Here is a 17,431-nt window from a genome sequence, read left to right as displayed (position 1 = left end):
GACCTTCAAGCTTGTCTCCCGCCTCAGACTCCTAAACGCAAATATGTCGGCTATTTCAGTTTTAGCAACAGTAATTGCCTGCTGTTCCCGCTCAGGATGAATGTCGTCTCACAGGGTCAAGCTTACTGATGGCGCATCCCTCGAGCAGAGAGAGTAAGCCAGAGTGGTTGGGAAGGAACCCGGGAAGAATGAAAGTGCCTATAGACAAACCTCCTCAGAGGCCACTTGTGGACAAGCCAACTTCCTCAAGACAGTATGCACGGACTGAAAGGCAAAGAGAACCCAGACTGTGCTCAGCTAATCTTCCTTAGTGTCTCTCAACAGCACCTTGTAGTTGACCTGAGCTGAAACATCACCTTGTGGAGAGGAGCTCAGAAGAATAGGCCTATGAACCTTTGTGTAACTTTGAGTCTCCTCAGGTGACCTGGCCCTAGCTAAGTGGCCGCGTGGTGTGGAAAGACCTGGGGCTAAAGAAGAAAGCCTGGCCTCCGAATCACACAAGCACGCCGCTGTTACCCCTGTCCCCTCCCCCCAGTCTCTTCTAGAAAGCAGCTGGCTAAGGCCCCCCTCGGGGCCCTGCAAAGTTTCCCCCAACAGTGGCAGGGAGAGGCAGTGTCCCTGGGCTACGTTAAGTGCTCCCTGGTGCAGGCCTGGAAGGGGCGGTGCTCAAGATCCTTGGGGCTGGACCTCCCAGAACCCTGAACCGAAAGCAGCAGCGGGAGGCGGGGAGGAAGGAGAGGCGGCTGCAGGCTGGGAGGTGTGAGCCCTCCCGGAATGTCCGCCCGGCCACTGCTTGTGAGCCATGGCTCTGCGGCTGGCCACCCACTTCGACGTGCTGGCAGACGTGCTCCCGAGTCTGTTCGTGCAGTCGGCGACAGCGGACGAAGGAGACGGCGCAGGTGCTGGTGCGCGTCCTGGAAGGGGCGGGAGGGGACCCGGTGCCTGAGGTCCCACAGAGGATCTGGGTGGAGGGAACTCTGTCCCCGCGAGCACATCCTGGGGGCTGTCCCAGTCTCTGTGAAGAGTGGTACCCGATGTGTTGTCACAGGAAAGGGGAGGTTGGGGTGGGGGGTGGGGAAGCGGGATGGTTCACTCTTACCTGTCTTTAGGTCTCAGCTAGAATCAGAAGCGCCACAAAGTGTAGGGTGACTGATCCACCACGAATAGTGGTGGTCAAGAAAAAGAAAAGTATATTGCTTGTCCCAGCAAGGATGCTGAGCGTTCTCAGTGCCAGTATGCTTTTAAAAGGGGGAGTTCAGTGGTTTAACACACACACACACACACACACACACACACACACACACACACACACACATATATATATATATATATATATATATGTTTTTTTATATACTAGTATATATATACTAGTTTTTTTAAAAGACATTTTCAGTATATCCGTGGAACAGAGTCTGTTGAAAGTGCTGATGACTTTAGGGGGCATTTCCCTTTGGGTGTGATGTAGAATGTAGGGTGCTCTTTCAGGCCGCACTATGGGGGGCTGAGGGTCCATGGGTTCTAAAGGCACAAGCAGCTTGCTCAAGAGCCACCAAACACACCCCTAAGCCCGCCCCACCCTACCTTACCCCACCCCTGCAGTAAGGAAGCACGGAAGCTCTGCTTCCTGCCTTCCTAAGTCAGGAACTTGTTCCTCACGCTTGAGGCTCTTCTGGTGAGGGAGAGGAAAATGACTTTTGTGTATTCCCAGAATTGACCCACTTAAAAGAAGGGCGTCTGTAATTTAAGATTTAAGTTTTTCCTTTCCATTCTTTTCTTTCCTTCCCTTTTGTTTATCTATCTGTCTGCCTATTTATCTATCTTTCCTTTTTCTCATTCATTTACATTTCAAATGATATCCCTCTTCCCGGTTACCCCTCCCAAACCTCCCATCCCATCCCCCTCTCCCTTTTCCTCTCCCCTTTGCCTCTGTGAGGCTACCCATCCCCCCCTCCCACTTCACCACCCCTGCATCCCCTACGCTGAGGCACTGAGCCTCCACAGGACCAAGGGCCTTTCTTCCCACTGATGCCCGACAATGCTATCCTCTGCTACATATGTGGCTGGAGCCATGGGTCCCTCCATGTGTGCTCTTTGGTTGATGGTTTAATCTCTGGGAGCTCTGGGGGTCTGGTTGGTTGATCTTGTTGTTTTTCCTGTATCTTTGGCTTTCCTTTAGATCTTAGATTGCCAGTGGATTGGGGGGGGGGGGGGCGGTGCAGCACCATATTACCTATATCATGATTCTTTTCTCTAAGCTCTTGCAGAAGTTATGTCTGCATGATATCCTGGTAGATGCCTTCTCCTTGCACATAGACTGCTAACCACAAATACGCAACTTTATAACTTTATGAGAGCTTATGTAGCCTCTGCTTTACTTGCTTCATGAATGTTTTTGAGATATGATAGGCAGCTCCAAGCCTGTTTCCTGCCACAGGGACAGTCTTTCCCAGTTTCCACCTTATCTTGCTAAACAGCAGGAGACCACACATAAGAAGCCCGTGAAATATAAAACCACCAAGCTGTGTGTGACCCAGCTGGATTTTGGCTTCCTTGAACCCTCCACTCACCTGTGAAGAATTATAAACCTGTGTATCGGTGTTTCAGTAAAAGTAGATACCCCACAGGCCAACTTACCAGAACAGAAGTACTAGCTTTTTTTTTTTTTTCAATAGTACTTTGTCATTTTCCAGAGCACTGTGATAAATTCCCATAGTATTATTACCTTTGATAATCACCAGAGGGTGGTAGCTTAAACCCAGGGGCTGGGGAGATGGCTCAGTTGATGAAGTGTTTACAGCACAAGCACTAGAGCCCATGCCTGAACACTAGCAGTGTGTGTGTGTGTGTGTGGAGACAGCACACACTTGCATTTTCAGTGCTGCTAAGACAGAGAGACAACAGGATCCTGGGACTTGCTGGACAGCTAGTCTAGCTGAATTCCTGAAGGCTACATTTAGTGACTGAGGAGGACACCTGACACCAACTTCTGACCCACACAGGCTCCCATGAACAACCATGCGTGCACACACACTCACCTCAGCCTTTGAAGGAAAAGCTGAGATTCTACTTTCTGCAAATTATTTTATGAAGTCTCAGTTATTAAGACATAAATAGGTATAACACTACCAAAGACTATATGTCTGCTTTCTACATACTTTAAATCTGAAGTCTTAATATCCTCCCAAGTTACATCCATTTATTGATTTATTGTGCATGCATGTGAATGACTGAGAGTGCTTGTATATGTGTGTGTTCATGAGTATGCATACATGTGCATTCCTGTGTGTGTGTGTGTTCATGAATATGTATGCATGTGCACTCCTGTGTGTATGTGTGTGTGTTTGTGAGAATGTATGCATGTGTGTTCCTCTGTGTGTGTGTGTGTGTGTATGCGCGTGCGCGCACAAGTATCACAGTGTACATATGGAGATCAGAGGACAATTCTTAGAGTGTGGTTCTCTTCTTCCACCATCTGGGGTTCAAACTCGGTTTGTCAGGCACCTTTGCCTGAGTATCTCACTGACCCTGTTAATATTTTTACATCAACAAATTGAAAACATTTTAGTAATACTAAGTAATTCTCATGAAACATGACTTTCTTGGCAAATAGCCAGTAAGCTTGGCTACTCTAGCCAGGGAACTTTGATAGCTGTAGAATGGAAATATAGTCAACAGGTACAGGAATTACTCCATTATTTGAGTTTCTGTCATAAGAGCTGTAACACCTCCACTTGGAAAGAGATCTGCTCTCCCAAAATTGCTGCCAGAAGCTTCCCTACACCCCTTGCTGGCTAGTCAGTCTCCCGATGGCTCAGCCAGGCCTGGCATCCTGCAACATCAACAGAAATGGAGGTGGGTGCAGCACCAGCAGAGGTAGCAGCAGAAGTCATCCCTCCATCCTGCTTGAATCCCCTCCCCTTTACCTAAACCTGCTCACCTAGCCAGACCAGAGATCTCTGTGTGAGGCCTCCAGAATGCAGGTCTACATTTGGTGACCATGTGGGACTCAAACAGTGACCCAACTGGACAGACTGATACTGCGGGAAGATCCAGCTGAGACAGAACACCATCTCCTTGGACCTGTCTGGGACAACAAAGCTGCCTTCCTCCAGACACCTCATCTGACTGAAGAGTCCCAAGACACATGCTGAGATCCACAGATGATTGCTGAGACCCACAGAGGACAAACTTGGGACCTTCCAGCTATGGATGAACTTTCTTGCAGAAGCCAAATAGCTACTGAACTTGGGAAAGGTACATGATAGCAAGGAAAACATGTCTAGCCAGATTAATAAAATGTTGTTTAATAACGATGTTAATACCCTCAAAATGTATAACCCATGGAACAATTACTTAGTTAAAAAAAATAAAAAGAAATGTAGTCAACAAAGGCTTGAGTAGTAGGAGGCCAGATTTGATCATTGTGCCTATTATTGTCTTGGTTCTGTGTTGAACTTTGGGAATATGGTTTGTCTTGAAGTGAAATGAGAAAATATTCACAAAAATCAAAACAGTAACATTAATATCATAACAGTAACTTTAATATCGTTAAATAATGATTTGAAAAGAAAACCATGCGTGTACCATCCAACTACAAATTGAACAATATCAGGACCCTTGAAGGCTTGTGAGGACACACCTCATGGTTCTTTATCTCAGTCCCTCAGAGGTAGCTGTCTGAATATTTATATTTTAACATTCTTTTTACTTTATCAATAGCTTTATATCCACTTTTATCTGAATTTCAAGTGAATGAAAAACACATACCCTCTTTTTGCTTTAATCTCTTCTCAGCATTGTGAGATCTGTTCAGGTTCATTGGCTATACAGAAGTCATTACTTTGTGTATAGTGTTTCACAGTGTGCAAGGGCCCTTTCAAAGAATAGTCTTCCTTCAGTGTTATGAGCATGGTCAGGTCCTTCAGGGATTGTCCCCCAGCTTGGTTTCCCTCAAGTGCCTGCATCCAGTGAGGCATTACAGTAGGGTATAAAAGGCCTGTCGGGTTTGACTCAACATGGGACTACTTGAAATCAGGTTGAGTTCTGGAGCTCCCAACCCACCCTCTGCTCAGGCCTCAGAGTCATCTCTAGTTTACAGGTGTAATCCTATAGGGCTAAGAATTTCTTGGGAAACAGCCTTACTTAGCTTTTCTCTAGGCAGATAGGGGAGGGGGAAGCATTTGGAAGACCCCTGGGTTTACCATTCTAGGCAACGTCTTTGCTAAATGTCTTGTGTTGCTTTGGCACCACTTAAAAAGTGTAAGTTCAAATGTTGTCAGGGATCATGTGTGCAATTCTAGAAAGAGTATGAGTTTTCTTTCCTGTGCTTCCCCCTGATTTGATTAGGTTTGAATTTGTGACACCCAGGGTTGATTTTAAATCTTACCTCTTTAGATGGGGAGTGATGTAGTTTGCCAAGCAACTCATTTGAAAGGGAGCTTTTCTTTATTCCCTCTCATTTGAAAGGGAGCTTTTCTTTATTCCCTCTCATATATGGTCCTGCAGACTGGTCTGGGTATAGAGGACGGGGGACCAGAGGGTGGCTTAGTCACGCTGTTTTCTGTTTCACCATTCTATTGCCACTGTACTTCCTGTTTACTTCTCCTCCCCGTGCCCCCAGTTTCCTTTTCTAACTCTCAGTTCTCTTTCTATTGATTCATAAAGAATCAGCCCATGCTTGCTTCTTCTCATTTAATTCAGAGTGTGAAATGTGTTACATCTCAGAAGTCCCGATGTCAGGATTATAAAGCCTGGCCATAATAAGCCTGGGAGGGCTGGGTGGACTTGGTTCAGACCGAGAGCAATCCCATTTCCTCACCTTTTGATCTGTGTGCTGGGCTCACAGTTTTTTGTAAGACTATATGATGCTCCTCCCCAAGTATTACCATTAGGAAGGCAAAAGCATTTCTATTTTTGTCACCAAGCAGTTTTAGACTAAAGTTTATACATTTGGCAAACATCTTCCTGTAATGTATAACCACTCTCCTTTATCCAAGAGTGGACTGAAGTGAACAAGATGGTCTAGGCAGCCAGCTTCTGCTTCACCTTACCTCAGACATCACAGTACTGTGAGTGTTCCATGCTTTCTCCAGCAGGTTTACTTATGCAAGTAACTTCCTTATCAGAGGGTGATATTGTGATCCCAGAGTATACTGAACTGTAAAATTAAACCATGCTTCCTCATTTGAAATTGCTAAACTTCCTCCTCCGGACTTTCCAGAGATGCCCTACTAGGGGAAGAGTCAGAATGAATAAGTAAGCAGGGACATTACTGAGTATTCGTAGAGAAGGGTGCCTTGAAGCATGAGCACCCAATCCAGAGAGGAAGGGCCAGGGAGGCTGAGTCATCAGTCTGAACTTCCAGCATTGCTAAATCCATCCATTTCACACACCCTTGTAACGAAAGCCAGGCGTCTAACTAGAGTTTGCACTAGCTAACGGATCCACAAAGACATTTTTATTTCTTTCAACTCTGTCTACTGTGGTTGCATCATATTTTGATCCAAGTTTTAACTGCGGTAGCTAATAAGTATTGTGCAATGAGAAATGTCTAGAGGAACTTGACACTCACAAGGGAGTGGTCCCTACGCTAGGTTCTTAAAACTCACAGTAGCTACAGCTGGTAAAGCCTCTTGCCTCCCAAGCCTGATGACCCACATGACGTAAGCAGAGAGCCCACTCCTATAAGGCATCCTCTGACTGCCACAGGTGTCTTTCCCTCTCACCCCCACTGCCCCCTCTACGTCTCTCCCCCTCACATACTAAGTAAACAAATAAAATGTAATATGTATTTCTTTTAAAGAAATATTTTGGTTCTGATGCAGCGCATCAATATTCCTTATAGTTCCTTAAAAGGCCCCTCTCATGTGTCTAATACAGACAGAGCTGGGTGTTCATGGTATGTAATATGCATGTATATGTGTATGTACACACATACACATGTACATGATAATTGTAGTCTGCGTGTGATGAAGACTTTTTTTTAGTGATCTGAAAATAGAGGTTTTGCCAGGAATTCTTATCAAGATTTCTTGTAAAGGAATTTCTTATCTTCTCTGAAACCTTTTAAAGTCTACTTTTGTGAAGGCCTGGCTCATCCTTAGACTCTTGAAAGGAAACAAGCATTTCTCAAAATATTGACACGCTGCATTCTAGAAGGGTTGAGTCATTGCAGGGTGGAAATGAGCCTGCTGGGCATCTCTTCAGCAGCTATGGAACCCCCGGAAGGGTAGTTATCCACCTTCCCATATGCCTGATGCAGGGCACGACCTCTCTGTGCTCCTTATCATCTTCTGGGGTTGATGCACTGTTTGCTTACTGTGTGCCCAGGATCTTTACCTCATCGTCCTCAGTTGTTCTTGATGTATAATGGGTCTATACTACCCGAGCCACTGTGAGCATGAGGCGGGGAACGAGAACGTGTTGTGAAGACCTAGTCAGCTGACAGAGCCTTGTTCTGTCGTAAGATCAAATGAGTATTCGTGTCCTTAAAACTCAGTGAGAAGTGATTCTGACAGCTCCATAGGAGTTTCAGCATACAGAACCTTTACCTGGCCATCTTGAGACAGGCTGAAGACAGGCCTCTGGATGTCAGCCAAGCCTCTGTGAGACCCGTGCTTCCTCTGCAGGCTCCCACTCCCACTCCGGCTCTGGTGTCAGTGGTACCAGCTCTCCCACTAGCCTCGACTTTGTTCTGCTTTTTCCCTTTGGAGTTGGAAACACGAACAGCATTTCCTGCTGTAGGCTGTTGTTCATGTTTCATCTAAACATTCGAACTTCCCATAGTTGGGATCATGCTCTTTTAATGTTGGGATACTGTAGTCAGGCATGAGCAACTAAGCTTAAACGGTTTATTTAATGTGTATGAGTACACTGTCGCTGTCTTCAGACACACCAGTAGAGAGCATCAGATTCCATTACAGATGGTTGTGGGCCACCATGTGGGTGCTGGGAACTGAACTCAGGACCTCTGGAAGAGCAGTCAGCGCTCTTAACCACTGAGCCATCTCTCCAGCCAGTGGACAGCTTTTGAGGAAGCTGAAAAAAAGATCAGTTACTCCCCAAGTAATGCTAATCACTGATGCGCCACACACCGGTGTTTATTTAAATCCTTTAACTGTAGATTCAAGACTTCCCTAAGAGTTGTAGGTGAAGGCAGGCGATTGATTTTTAAGTGAAATGTTTTGTATCTAGGGTCTTAATGTCCTGTTCTAGAAGATGATTTTTTTTTCTACTGGAAAGTACACAAGCCCTAAGGACACACGGTTCAGTCAGTTTCCTTAAGTCTACAGAGCCAGCACTCAGAGCAGGAAAGAGCAGGTTAGCGTCACTCAGTCCTCTGTGTTCTGAGGCAATCGCTCATTTAGCTTCAGAGACTGGCTTTGCCAGTTTCAGACACACATCAAACAATGCAGTTGGTTTTTAGTGGTTATGGGGAATTTATTTATTTATTGGTAGACCTGCATTTTCTATGTAGTCCTGGTTGTGTTGGAGCTTGTGATTAGTAGACCTGGCTGGTCTCGAACCCACAGAGACCTGCATCGTGAGTGCGGGCATTAAGGGCGTGCACCACCATGCTGACTTTGCTTATTTACTTTTGTGTGTTGCTATGGTTAGTTCTTTCTCATGGTCACAGGGTATTTCATTGTTTAGAGATAGCTTGGCCTATTCTTGGTAGGCATTTTGGGGGATTCGGAATCACTGTGAACGGTAGAGAGAATCTTCTATAAGCATCACCTGTGAATGAAAAAGCTGATGGCCAATGAGATGAGGCAGGAAATAGGAGGTGGGACATTGGCAGGAAGAGAGAGGACTCTGGGAAATGGTAAGAGATAAAAGAGAAAAAGAGAAAAGCTGAGGAGGCAAGAAAGATGCAGGTCAGGACTGAAAGAGAGGTCACTAATCCCATGGTAGACATAGGCTAGTTTAAATAAGTTAAGGGCTAGTCAGGGAATGAGCCAAGCTGCTCCAGCAGGAGGGTTACAGATGTATGCTGCCATGTCTGGTGTTTTATGTGGGAACCGGGGGATCCGAGTGCAGGTCTGCATGTGTGTGTGACTGGCACTTTACCAACGGAGCCGTCTCCTCCCTAAAGCTCTGCGTTTAAAATCTTACTGTCTTAATTTACTACTCAAATAGCTGGAATTCTGCTGAAACCTGGCAGGGGTGAACCTAGCAGGAAACCATAATAATTCAAAGTTGGTATGACATTCTTGATGGAACCTCAGAATGCATAAAGAAAAGCTAGCATACAATTAAAATGATTGAGATACAGCATATAGGAAAGTAGGCAGCCTAGAGCTCAGGATGTCTAGCCCAGGGAGTATCACCGCAAGCTTATGAATGTACTGAGTCTGCCACCTTCCCTGCACCTCAGACACCCTCCCTGGACACCTTGCTCTACTAGTCCTTTCCTGTTCCTGAAAGGTCGTGAGCGTTTTGACCTCTAGTGCAATAGATTGAAGAAGTCTGCCTGCTTGTAAACTGTGTAACAGAAGCATCAACGTGGAGTTTTGCACTTGATTTCTTCCACGGATACTGCATTTGTTAGATATGCTAAACCTGTTTTCTGAATATCAACCTGCCTTTACATGTTCCAGGTATTCTAGAAACAATCCCTGGGAGCTTACGTGTATTAAACATCGAAAGAAATGGAGACATTATTTATACCTATAAGGTAAGTCCACATTGTCTTCTTGTTGCAGAACATATATACAACATTACAATTTATTGTTTTAATCATCTGTATTAACTTTTTATAGAAATTTTAAAATAAGATTATGTACCTGAGGCTAGCCTAGAATTCACCATGTAGACCAGGCTGCTCTCAAACTCACAAAAATCTGCCTGCCTCCACTTCCCCAGTGCTAAGACTAAGTTTTTACGCAATCCAATTGCTTCTTTACTGAAGAACAACAAACGCCTGTCAACCTTTAACATCCTTGGTTTTGCTGAAGAGTGCTGGTTGTCCATCTTATGAAACAGCTTATCTTTTAGAAATAAGACAAAGCTATAATATATACCTGAGATTCAAAAAAGGTAAATGGATGGATAATTTCATTTTCTAGTTAAAAAAAAAAAAGGCTGAGATACGTAAACCTAGTTAGGATGTTAAATTTTTGTCACTGAGAAAATGTTTCCTACGGGTACTTCGTACATTCAGGTGTAACTATAACCAGAGTTAACACTCTGGGTGTTTAACGTCTTCAGGTGTTGGACGATAGCTCTGCTAACAGGGACACATCAAGGGGCAGGCTTGACAGCCAGTTCTATACATTTGTGACACCATTTTTTTGTTTCCCTGCTGACTAAAAAAATTCTTACTGGGCATGGCGGTACAGGCCTTTGATCACAGCGCTCAAAACAGGTGGATCTCTGAGTTCGGGGCCAGCCTGTTCTACATGGTGAGTCCAGGATAGCCAGGGCCTGTCCTATATATTGAAAAACAAACAAACAAACACATAAAAAAAAATCTTAGGTCGTATTTAGGATTGATTTATCTAAAGCCTCGGTTTTACTTATAGAATATGCCACATTTACTCTGTCAAGGACACAGCTCGTGCCCAGGCCTTCTAGCCAGGCCCTCAGATTCCTCAGGCTGTTCAGGGGCTTCCGTGACAGGCTGGATTAGGTCTGCTCCTTCTAGACGCGTATAGCAGGCTTCCTTTGAGTGCCTATCGCTAAAATGGATAGAGTTATCACAGGTTTAATTTCCTAAACAATGACATTAATAAGCATCTGGTTAATTTTTAGGACAATAAAGGAAATGCTGTCTTTGGACTATATGACTGCCAAACCAGACAGAATGAGGTAATTGTGGATTTCACACTTGACTGCTTTTTCTTTCTGCCTCCTCTGTTTTGTTTTGTTTTGTTTTTTAAAATATAAACCTCAGTTTTATTTTCCAAGAATTTTTGCCTAAAAAAAAAAGAAGAAGAAGAAGAAGAAGAAGAGGATGAAGAGGATGACCACTGAACCAAATGACCCATACAGTCTCAGTTCTTTGAAATAAAAAGTTGGCTGAGACTGATTTTACAATGTTATGGGGAAAAGGAAAAGTGGCAAGTCCACTCCTTCCCCAAGATCCTTGTTTGCTCCTGGATCAATTTAATGATGCCCCGGGTGTTGAGTTCTGACTCTGGCTAACTTTCATGTCATTGTTCTTGCTCCTTTTCAGTAACAATCCAGAACTGAAGACATGCCTGCTTCCCTTAGTAAACCACTCCTATTAGTTCCTGGCCAGTGCGGACATGTTCTGTCCAACTGGGACACGAGGGTAGCAGGCATGTGTAAGAACTGAATCTCAGTGGCCCTGGAGCTTAAATATCTCATGTCCATTCTAAGTTTCTCACAGGCCACCCTTCCCTCCTCCTTTGGCTTCCCTGTGTGGTGAGCTCTGTTTTCCCATCATCCCATTCTGCCCACCGCTGTTCATTCACTCATCTATCCAGTCTCTGATTCAACCACCACACAAGCCAGTCTGAGGATCCAGAGTCTCTCGGGTGACCGAGACCAGTCCCATCAAGATATAGTCCGTAGGAAGAGCAAATAAATGGATACGAGTTCAGTCCTTTTCTTGGCTTTTATATGTCTGAATTTTGAAAAGATGGTTCCAAAGCAGCATTATATGAAATGTCAGTCTGGCCGGGTGGAGGTGGGGCAGCTGCTGCTTTTTGTGGTTAGGTTCTTCTTCCCTGGGGCTGTAAGTGAGGAGTGAGGGATGTTTTGCATTCTATTTATTTCTTCCTCATAGCTTCTTTGGATTTTAAAACATGGCGGTAACTTAGGAAATAAACTGGTTAAGACATAAATTCGTAGATTTAATCACTTGATGTAATAAATACCTTCCTTGAACCCAAGTTGGCTCCTCGGCCTGTTTGCTGCTGCTAAAACGGAGTGTCTGAGATTTGGTCATTTGTAGAGAACAGATATTTGGTTCCAGATATTACAGTTCTGGATGTTGGGAAGTTCAAGGTCAAGGGTGCCACATTTGATAAGGGCCTTCTCTTTCTGTCATCAAATGACCCACAGGAGAAGGAGGAGAATAGGGACAGGAGGAGTCTAGGCTTACTTTTATAATACTCTCCGAGGAACTAGCCCAGTGTTGTGAAAACATCAGTAGCCCATAAGGAGGGCAAAGCTTTGTGACCCAACTACGGGATACTGGGTCTTCCCTCCGGGCAGCACTGTCTGGGATTCTGTTTCCAGCCTATGAACTTGGGTGATATAGTCAGACCACACCAGTTGCTAAGCGCCCTTCCTCTTCTTTCTTTTCCAAATATTCAGAAAGCCTTACAACCCACGTGATTTCCCCCGGGTTCACTGGTTTTGTTGAGGAAACGGATCTGCATCTCAAGTCAGGTGGAGTTTATATTTTCTTTCAAGTTCTGTATTTTTGCTTTGGAACTGTGCCACCAAGAGAAATCAGTGCTTTATTTTAGTTCTAAGAGCTCCAGGATGGGATAAAGGACACATAGGTAGAACGATTCCTCGCCTCCCGAAGTGTTTCAGTGTTTAAAACCGCCAAGTTCCCAGTTGTCTCACGTTGTGTAATGGTAGCAAGTCAGCAGAACCAGGATGGTGACGTTGCTGGAATGCGTGTACTGTGTCATTTCATCATAATGGCGAGATTCTGCCCTTACCACTGCTGTCATCCCCGAGATCGACTGGTGACCATTGACCAGTTGCAGTGAAACTCAGGACCCTTACTTTTTAAAGTCACTGACTTTCCTAAGTTTACAGTTATCTCCAACATTTTCTCTCTCTTTGAAAAAAAATAAACTATGTGTATGTCCTTGTGAATGGTTATGTGCACGCAGAAGCCCATGGAGGCCGGAAGAGAGCATTGATAGCCTGGGACTGGAGTTGTGAGTTACCATAGATGTGCTGGGAACTGAACCCGCGTCCTCCATAGGAGCAGAGAGCACGCTAACTGCTGGACTAGCTCTCCAGCCAGCCTTCCCCCTTTAAAGAAAACTTTTACTTCAGTTTGGGTTTTTTTCTTTCCTTGTGGACTTTGGGACTGAACGTCTAGCCATGGGTAGGTAGGCAGGTGCTGTGCTGCTGAGTGACAGCCTAAGCTTTTTGGCATTTGATGACATGCATCTGCCTTTGATGTCAAATGTCGTTTAAGAAATATGAATAATGAAATCCTTTACATCCTACAAGTATCATTCCTCTTTCTGTTGTTTCCTTTTGTTCCCTGATGTCCTGCCTGCTTCTTTTTTTTTTTTTTAAATTATTTTCTTAGTCTTTTAAGACTTTGTTTTAGTCCCAGTGTTTACAGTTGGTATGCAGGTTACACATTCTCAATTCTCTTTTCCTGCACATTTCTTTTGTTCTTTCATTTTGAAAGATAATTTTACTGAGTCTAGAATTCAGGTCTTGTCTTTTGGGTCTTGAAAAAACTGTCTTTCTTCCTTTCTCTCTCCTTTCTTCCCTCTCTTTGCCTCCATCCCTCCCTCCCTCCTTTCTCCCTTCATAGCTGCTCATGGGAAATCTATCTTTTAAAATATTTTCCTCTTATACTTAAGGTATCATTTTTCCCCAATCACTTATGAAAAACATTTTTTTAAAATTTCTCCTTTGCTCTTTATTTTCTGCAAATTTACTTGAGTACGATGCCTCTATGGATTTGTTTGGGTTTTCATTCAGCTTCTAAAATCTTTTGCTCAATTTGGGGCAGTTTCTGCAGCAGCTGCTGTGTCTTTAAGCTCCACTCTTCCCTTCTTTGGACACTAATTGCATCAGAGCAGTTAACTCGGATCTCAGTGATAGTCCCAAATCTGAGCTTCAGCCCCTTCCCCTCCACCCCAGATTATTCACTTTGTGTTGTTCAGATGAGGTACCTATTTTTCCTCCAAGTTCATAGATTTTTAAAAACCATGTTGCTATTATTTGAGATTTAAATAGTTAATTATTGCAATCTTTAGGTGCAAATTTTCTATGCATTTTCTTTATATATTTCCTTCTTAAAATTTCTATTTATTTTTCATCCAATCATATTTTAAAGTTATTTGTGATGGTTTGTATATACTTGTGTCAAGGAGTGGTGCTATTAGGAGGTGTGACCTTGTTGGAGTTAGGTGTGTCATTGCGAGTGTGAGTTAAGACCCTCCTCAGCTGCCTGAAAGGGAGTATTCGGCTAGCAGTCTTCAGATGAAGATGTAGAACTCTCAGCTCCTCCTGCATCATGCATGCCTGGATGCTGCCATGTTCCCACCTTGATGATAATGGACTGACCCTCTGAACCTGTAAGCCAGGGCAATTAAATGTTGTCCTTATAAGAGTTGCTTTGGTCATGGTGTCTGTTCACAGCAGTAAAACCCTAAGACATTATTGAAGTTTTTTTGTTTTTGTTTTATTTATTTTTTTAACCACAACTGCTTTAAAATCTTTGCCACAGTATCTTGTATTTGCCACCCTAGTGCTTAACACCTGTTTTTCTCTCACTTGAGCTGAAGTTTTCCTAGTCCCTGGACTCATCGTTTGGGCATCTCCCAAGAGACTCCAGATCTTACTTAGTTTTCTGTTTTAGTGTTTCCTCTGAGACAGAACTCTAAGGAATAGAGGGCACCACCTCACTCCTGCTGAGGTTCAAGAACTCAAGCACTCCCCTTGCCTTCCTTTGATGAGACTCAGCTGAGAGAGTGACCCAGCAGTCTTAGGTAAAGATGCCCAGTAGGTTTCCATCAACCTCAGGGTAAGGACCCTGATAGGTAGGTGTTGGGAAAGGTGAGAGCAGAAGGTTTGGCCTCCCATTCAACCCCCCTGACAATGCTCTCTGCAGACCAAATGAATGACTCTCCTAATATGGCCAAACAAGAAACTGTACATTATTTACCCATCAGTAGGCAAGTTCTAACCCATTTCTCCCTCTTTTCTCTACTTCCACTCCTGCTTTCTACCCTCGGTGTATGCAGGAGGGAATAAGACATGGGATACGAGTGTCTAATGGACTTTTCTGGGAATCTGAGACAAAGATTTTGTTTCTCTTTGGAACATAATGGAATGCGAGGTTGGAACCTTCACGGCTTTGAGGGCTAGAATTTAAAGTTTTGTTTTGTGGAGGCTGAAAATGTATTAAAGCCAGAAAATTTTAAAAAATGGGTATTTTCAATTCTGGATTGGACCGTGGCTAAAGCCCAGACCTGCCTTCTATTATCCAGTCTCATGAGTTACTATGTAATTGCTTTTTTTTTTTGTATAAACTAGTTTGGTTAATATTTTTTGATGTTTACATTGAAGAATTGTATACTTGTATTCTGTATAATGCAGTGATTCTTGCATAGGCTCAGAAAGATGTATTTGAGGTTTGGGAATGTATCTCAGTGGTAGAATACTTGGCCAGCATGTACAAGTCCCTGGGTTTGAGGTCCAACACTGGAACATTTTCCATATGTTGGGGAGGGCTCAAACGTGTGTGTGTGTGTGTGTGTGTGTGTGTGTGTGTGTGTGTGTGTGTGTATGAAGTAGATAATTTTAATACCTAAAAGTGGGAAATAAATTAATGCCTACCAATAATTTATTTGGGAATAAATATAACTGCTGAGGGATTAAGAAATCTATAAGTTGGGCTACATTAAAAGGTTAACATGGCTTAAAGTGATTGCTGGACAAACATGGAGACCCATCACATCCGCAGCACACGTGATAAACAGCATGATGAGATATATATACCTGCAGCCCCAGTACTGGGAGTGTGGCAGGTAGGGTCCAGGGACTCGTGGGCATGATGGTCTAGCCAAGTGGTGGAGCATGGAAGACACTTGACCCTGACTCCTGGCCCTCATAGGCATAGGCATGTGTACATGTATTACATCTGCATATAACACACACACACACACACACACACACCTGTAAATGTACTCAGGCACAGAAAGCTCTTCAATATGTTTTGCTGCATGAAGAATGCATGGGATACATACACTCCATTCATGTTAGAAAACTATGAAATAAAAGGTAGAGTGTATATTGAGGTAACTTTGGAAAACCTGGAAGACTCCTGTGCATGTTGCAAACTTGCTTCTTGAAAAGGAGTTGACATTGCCTGAGGTTTGAAAGGTTCGATGTAATATTTGACAGCATTTGCATCTTTTAAGCATCAAGATTATTCATGCATTATTTCATAATTAAAAATATAAAATATTAAAAACATAGTGTATAATATATGATTCTTCTTATAAACATCACTCAGAGCAAGACTTCTGTAATAACTTCTTTTAAAAAGATTCTATTATTAATTATGTGTACATGGGGTGGTACATGCTCATGAATGTTCAAGGAGGTATCGGATGCTCTTGGGATGGACTTCCATGTAGTTATGAGTTTCTTGACTTGGGTGATAGGAAAAGAACTTGAAGCCTTGGCAAGAATAGCTCATAAGGCTATTCTTATCTCTCTAGTCCCTAATTCAGTGTCTTTATAGTAACTCAAAGTCCCCCTTTGGTAACAGTTCCCTGTGGTGGTCCAGTCCTTAAGTCCTCAGTCCTTAAGCTACATGTATCTCCCATCTATGTGACTGTTTTCATTGATGAAATGGAATCTTTTGACTTCTTTTTTCTGTTGTTAAAGACAAGGTCCCACTATATAACCCAGGATAGCCTCCAACTTTTAATCCTTCTTCCTTGGCCTCTAGATTTGGGTTTCTTATGTGCACACCATGACCAGCTTCTCTCCATATTTTGAACATTTCAAACACTTATAAAGAAGAAAAGATTACGTAAAGACAGATTTCTTAGCCACAGCTCTAAATATGAGACATACTTGTGACACAGCCAGTCGTGTCATGGTCAAGTGTGCAATCTGATTAAGGCCTTCCTTATCTCAGTGCCTATGACTCTAACACTGGAGTCTCACTTAGCATACACTGTGCTAAGTGCTTTGTGAGCACTATCTCTCCTGATCCTCATAACCCCATGAAAAACTTTACTTACTTGGGCTATACCACCCCAGCAGTTCTTGGTACTCACAGTAACAAGAGTCCTAGGTTAATTATGATGGAATTAAGTTGAGTAATTTGTCCAAAGTCACACAGTTGGAAAATAACAGCCAGGATCGGACCATGGGTCTGGTCTAGCCTGGTTTCAAAGTTCATTTCCTTCACTGTGTTGCTGACCTGTCTCATAGCTAAGTTTCAGCGCCAAATATAGCATCAAATATTAAATGTTTTCCTTGAAAAATAATTCAGAATATCCCCATAGGCTGAGGTCTTTTTAGGAAATGTTTTATTAAACAATATTTGGTATAAAGTTTAACAGGAATGTATCTTCATGCAATTATTGTTTTCTGTAATCTTTTTTTTTTTTTTTTTTTTTTGGCTGTTTTAATAGCATCTGTATACCTTTGAGAAGGACATGCAAGCTGTCAGCTGCTCAGTCAACAGTGAGAGAACAGTGCTTGGTGAGTCGAGATCCCCTTGTTGTATGTGAAG

General features: G+C 43.3%; 1 protein-coding gene across 1 annotated transcript in view; it reads left to right on the top strand.

The window, feature by feature from the left end:
* Window positions 1-780: 780 nt before the first annotated feature.
* GSAP (gamma-secretase activating protein) overlaps window positions 781-17,431 on the top strand; it is a 93,764-nt gene continuing 77,113 nt past the window's right edge. The window contains 4 exon segments of the mRNA XM_080936069.1: window positions 781-899; window positions 9,600-9,676; window positions 10,753-10,809; window positions 17,331-17,400. Coding sequence (XP_080792195.1) covers window positions 803-899; window positions 9,600-9,676; window positions 10,753-10,809; window positions 17,331-17,400 — 301 coding nt within the window. The 5' untranslated portion in view covers window positions 781-802.

Source organism: Micromys minutus (genome assembly GCF_963924665.1).
Source record: "Micromys minutus genome assembly, chromosome: 23".
In the NCBI taxonomy this organism is placed as follows: Eukaryota; Metazoa; Chordata; class Mammalia; order Rodentia; family Muridae; genus Micromys; species Micromys minutus.
Note: the sequence above shows the minus strand (reverse complement) of the source record. Positions and strands in the feature narration are given on the sequence as shown.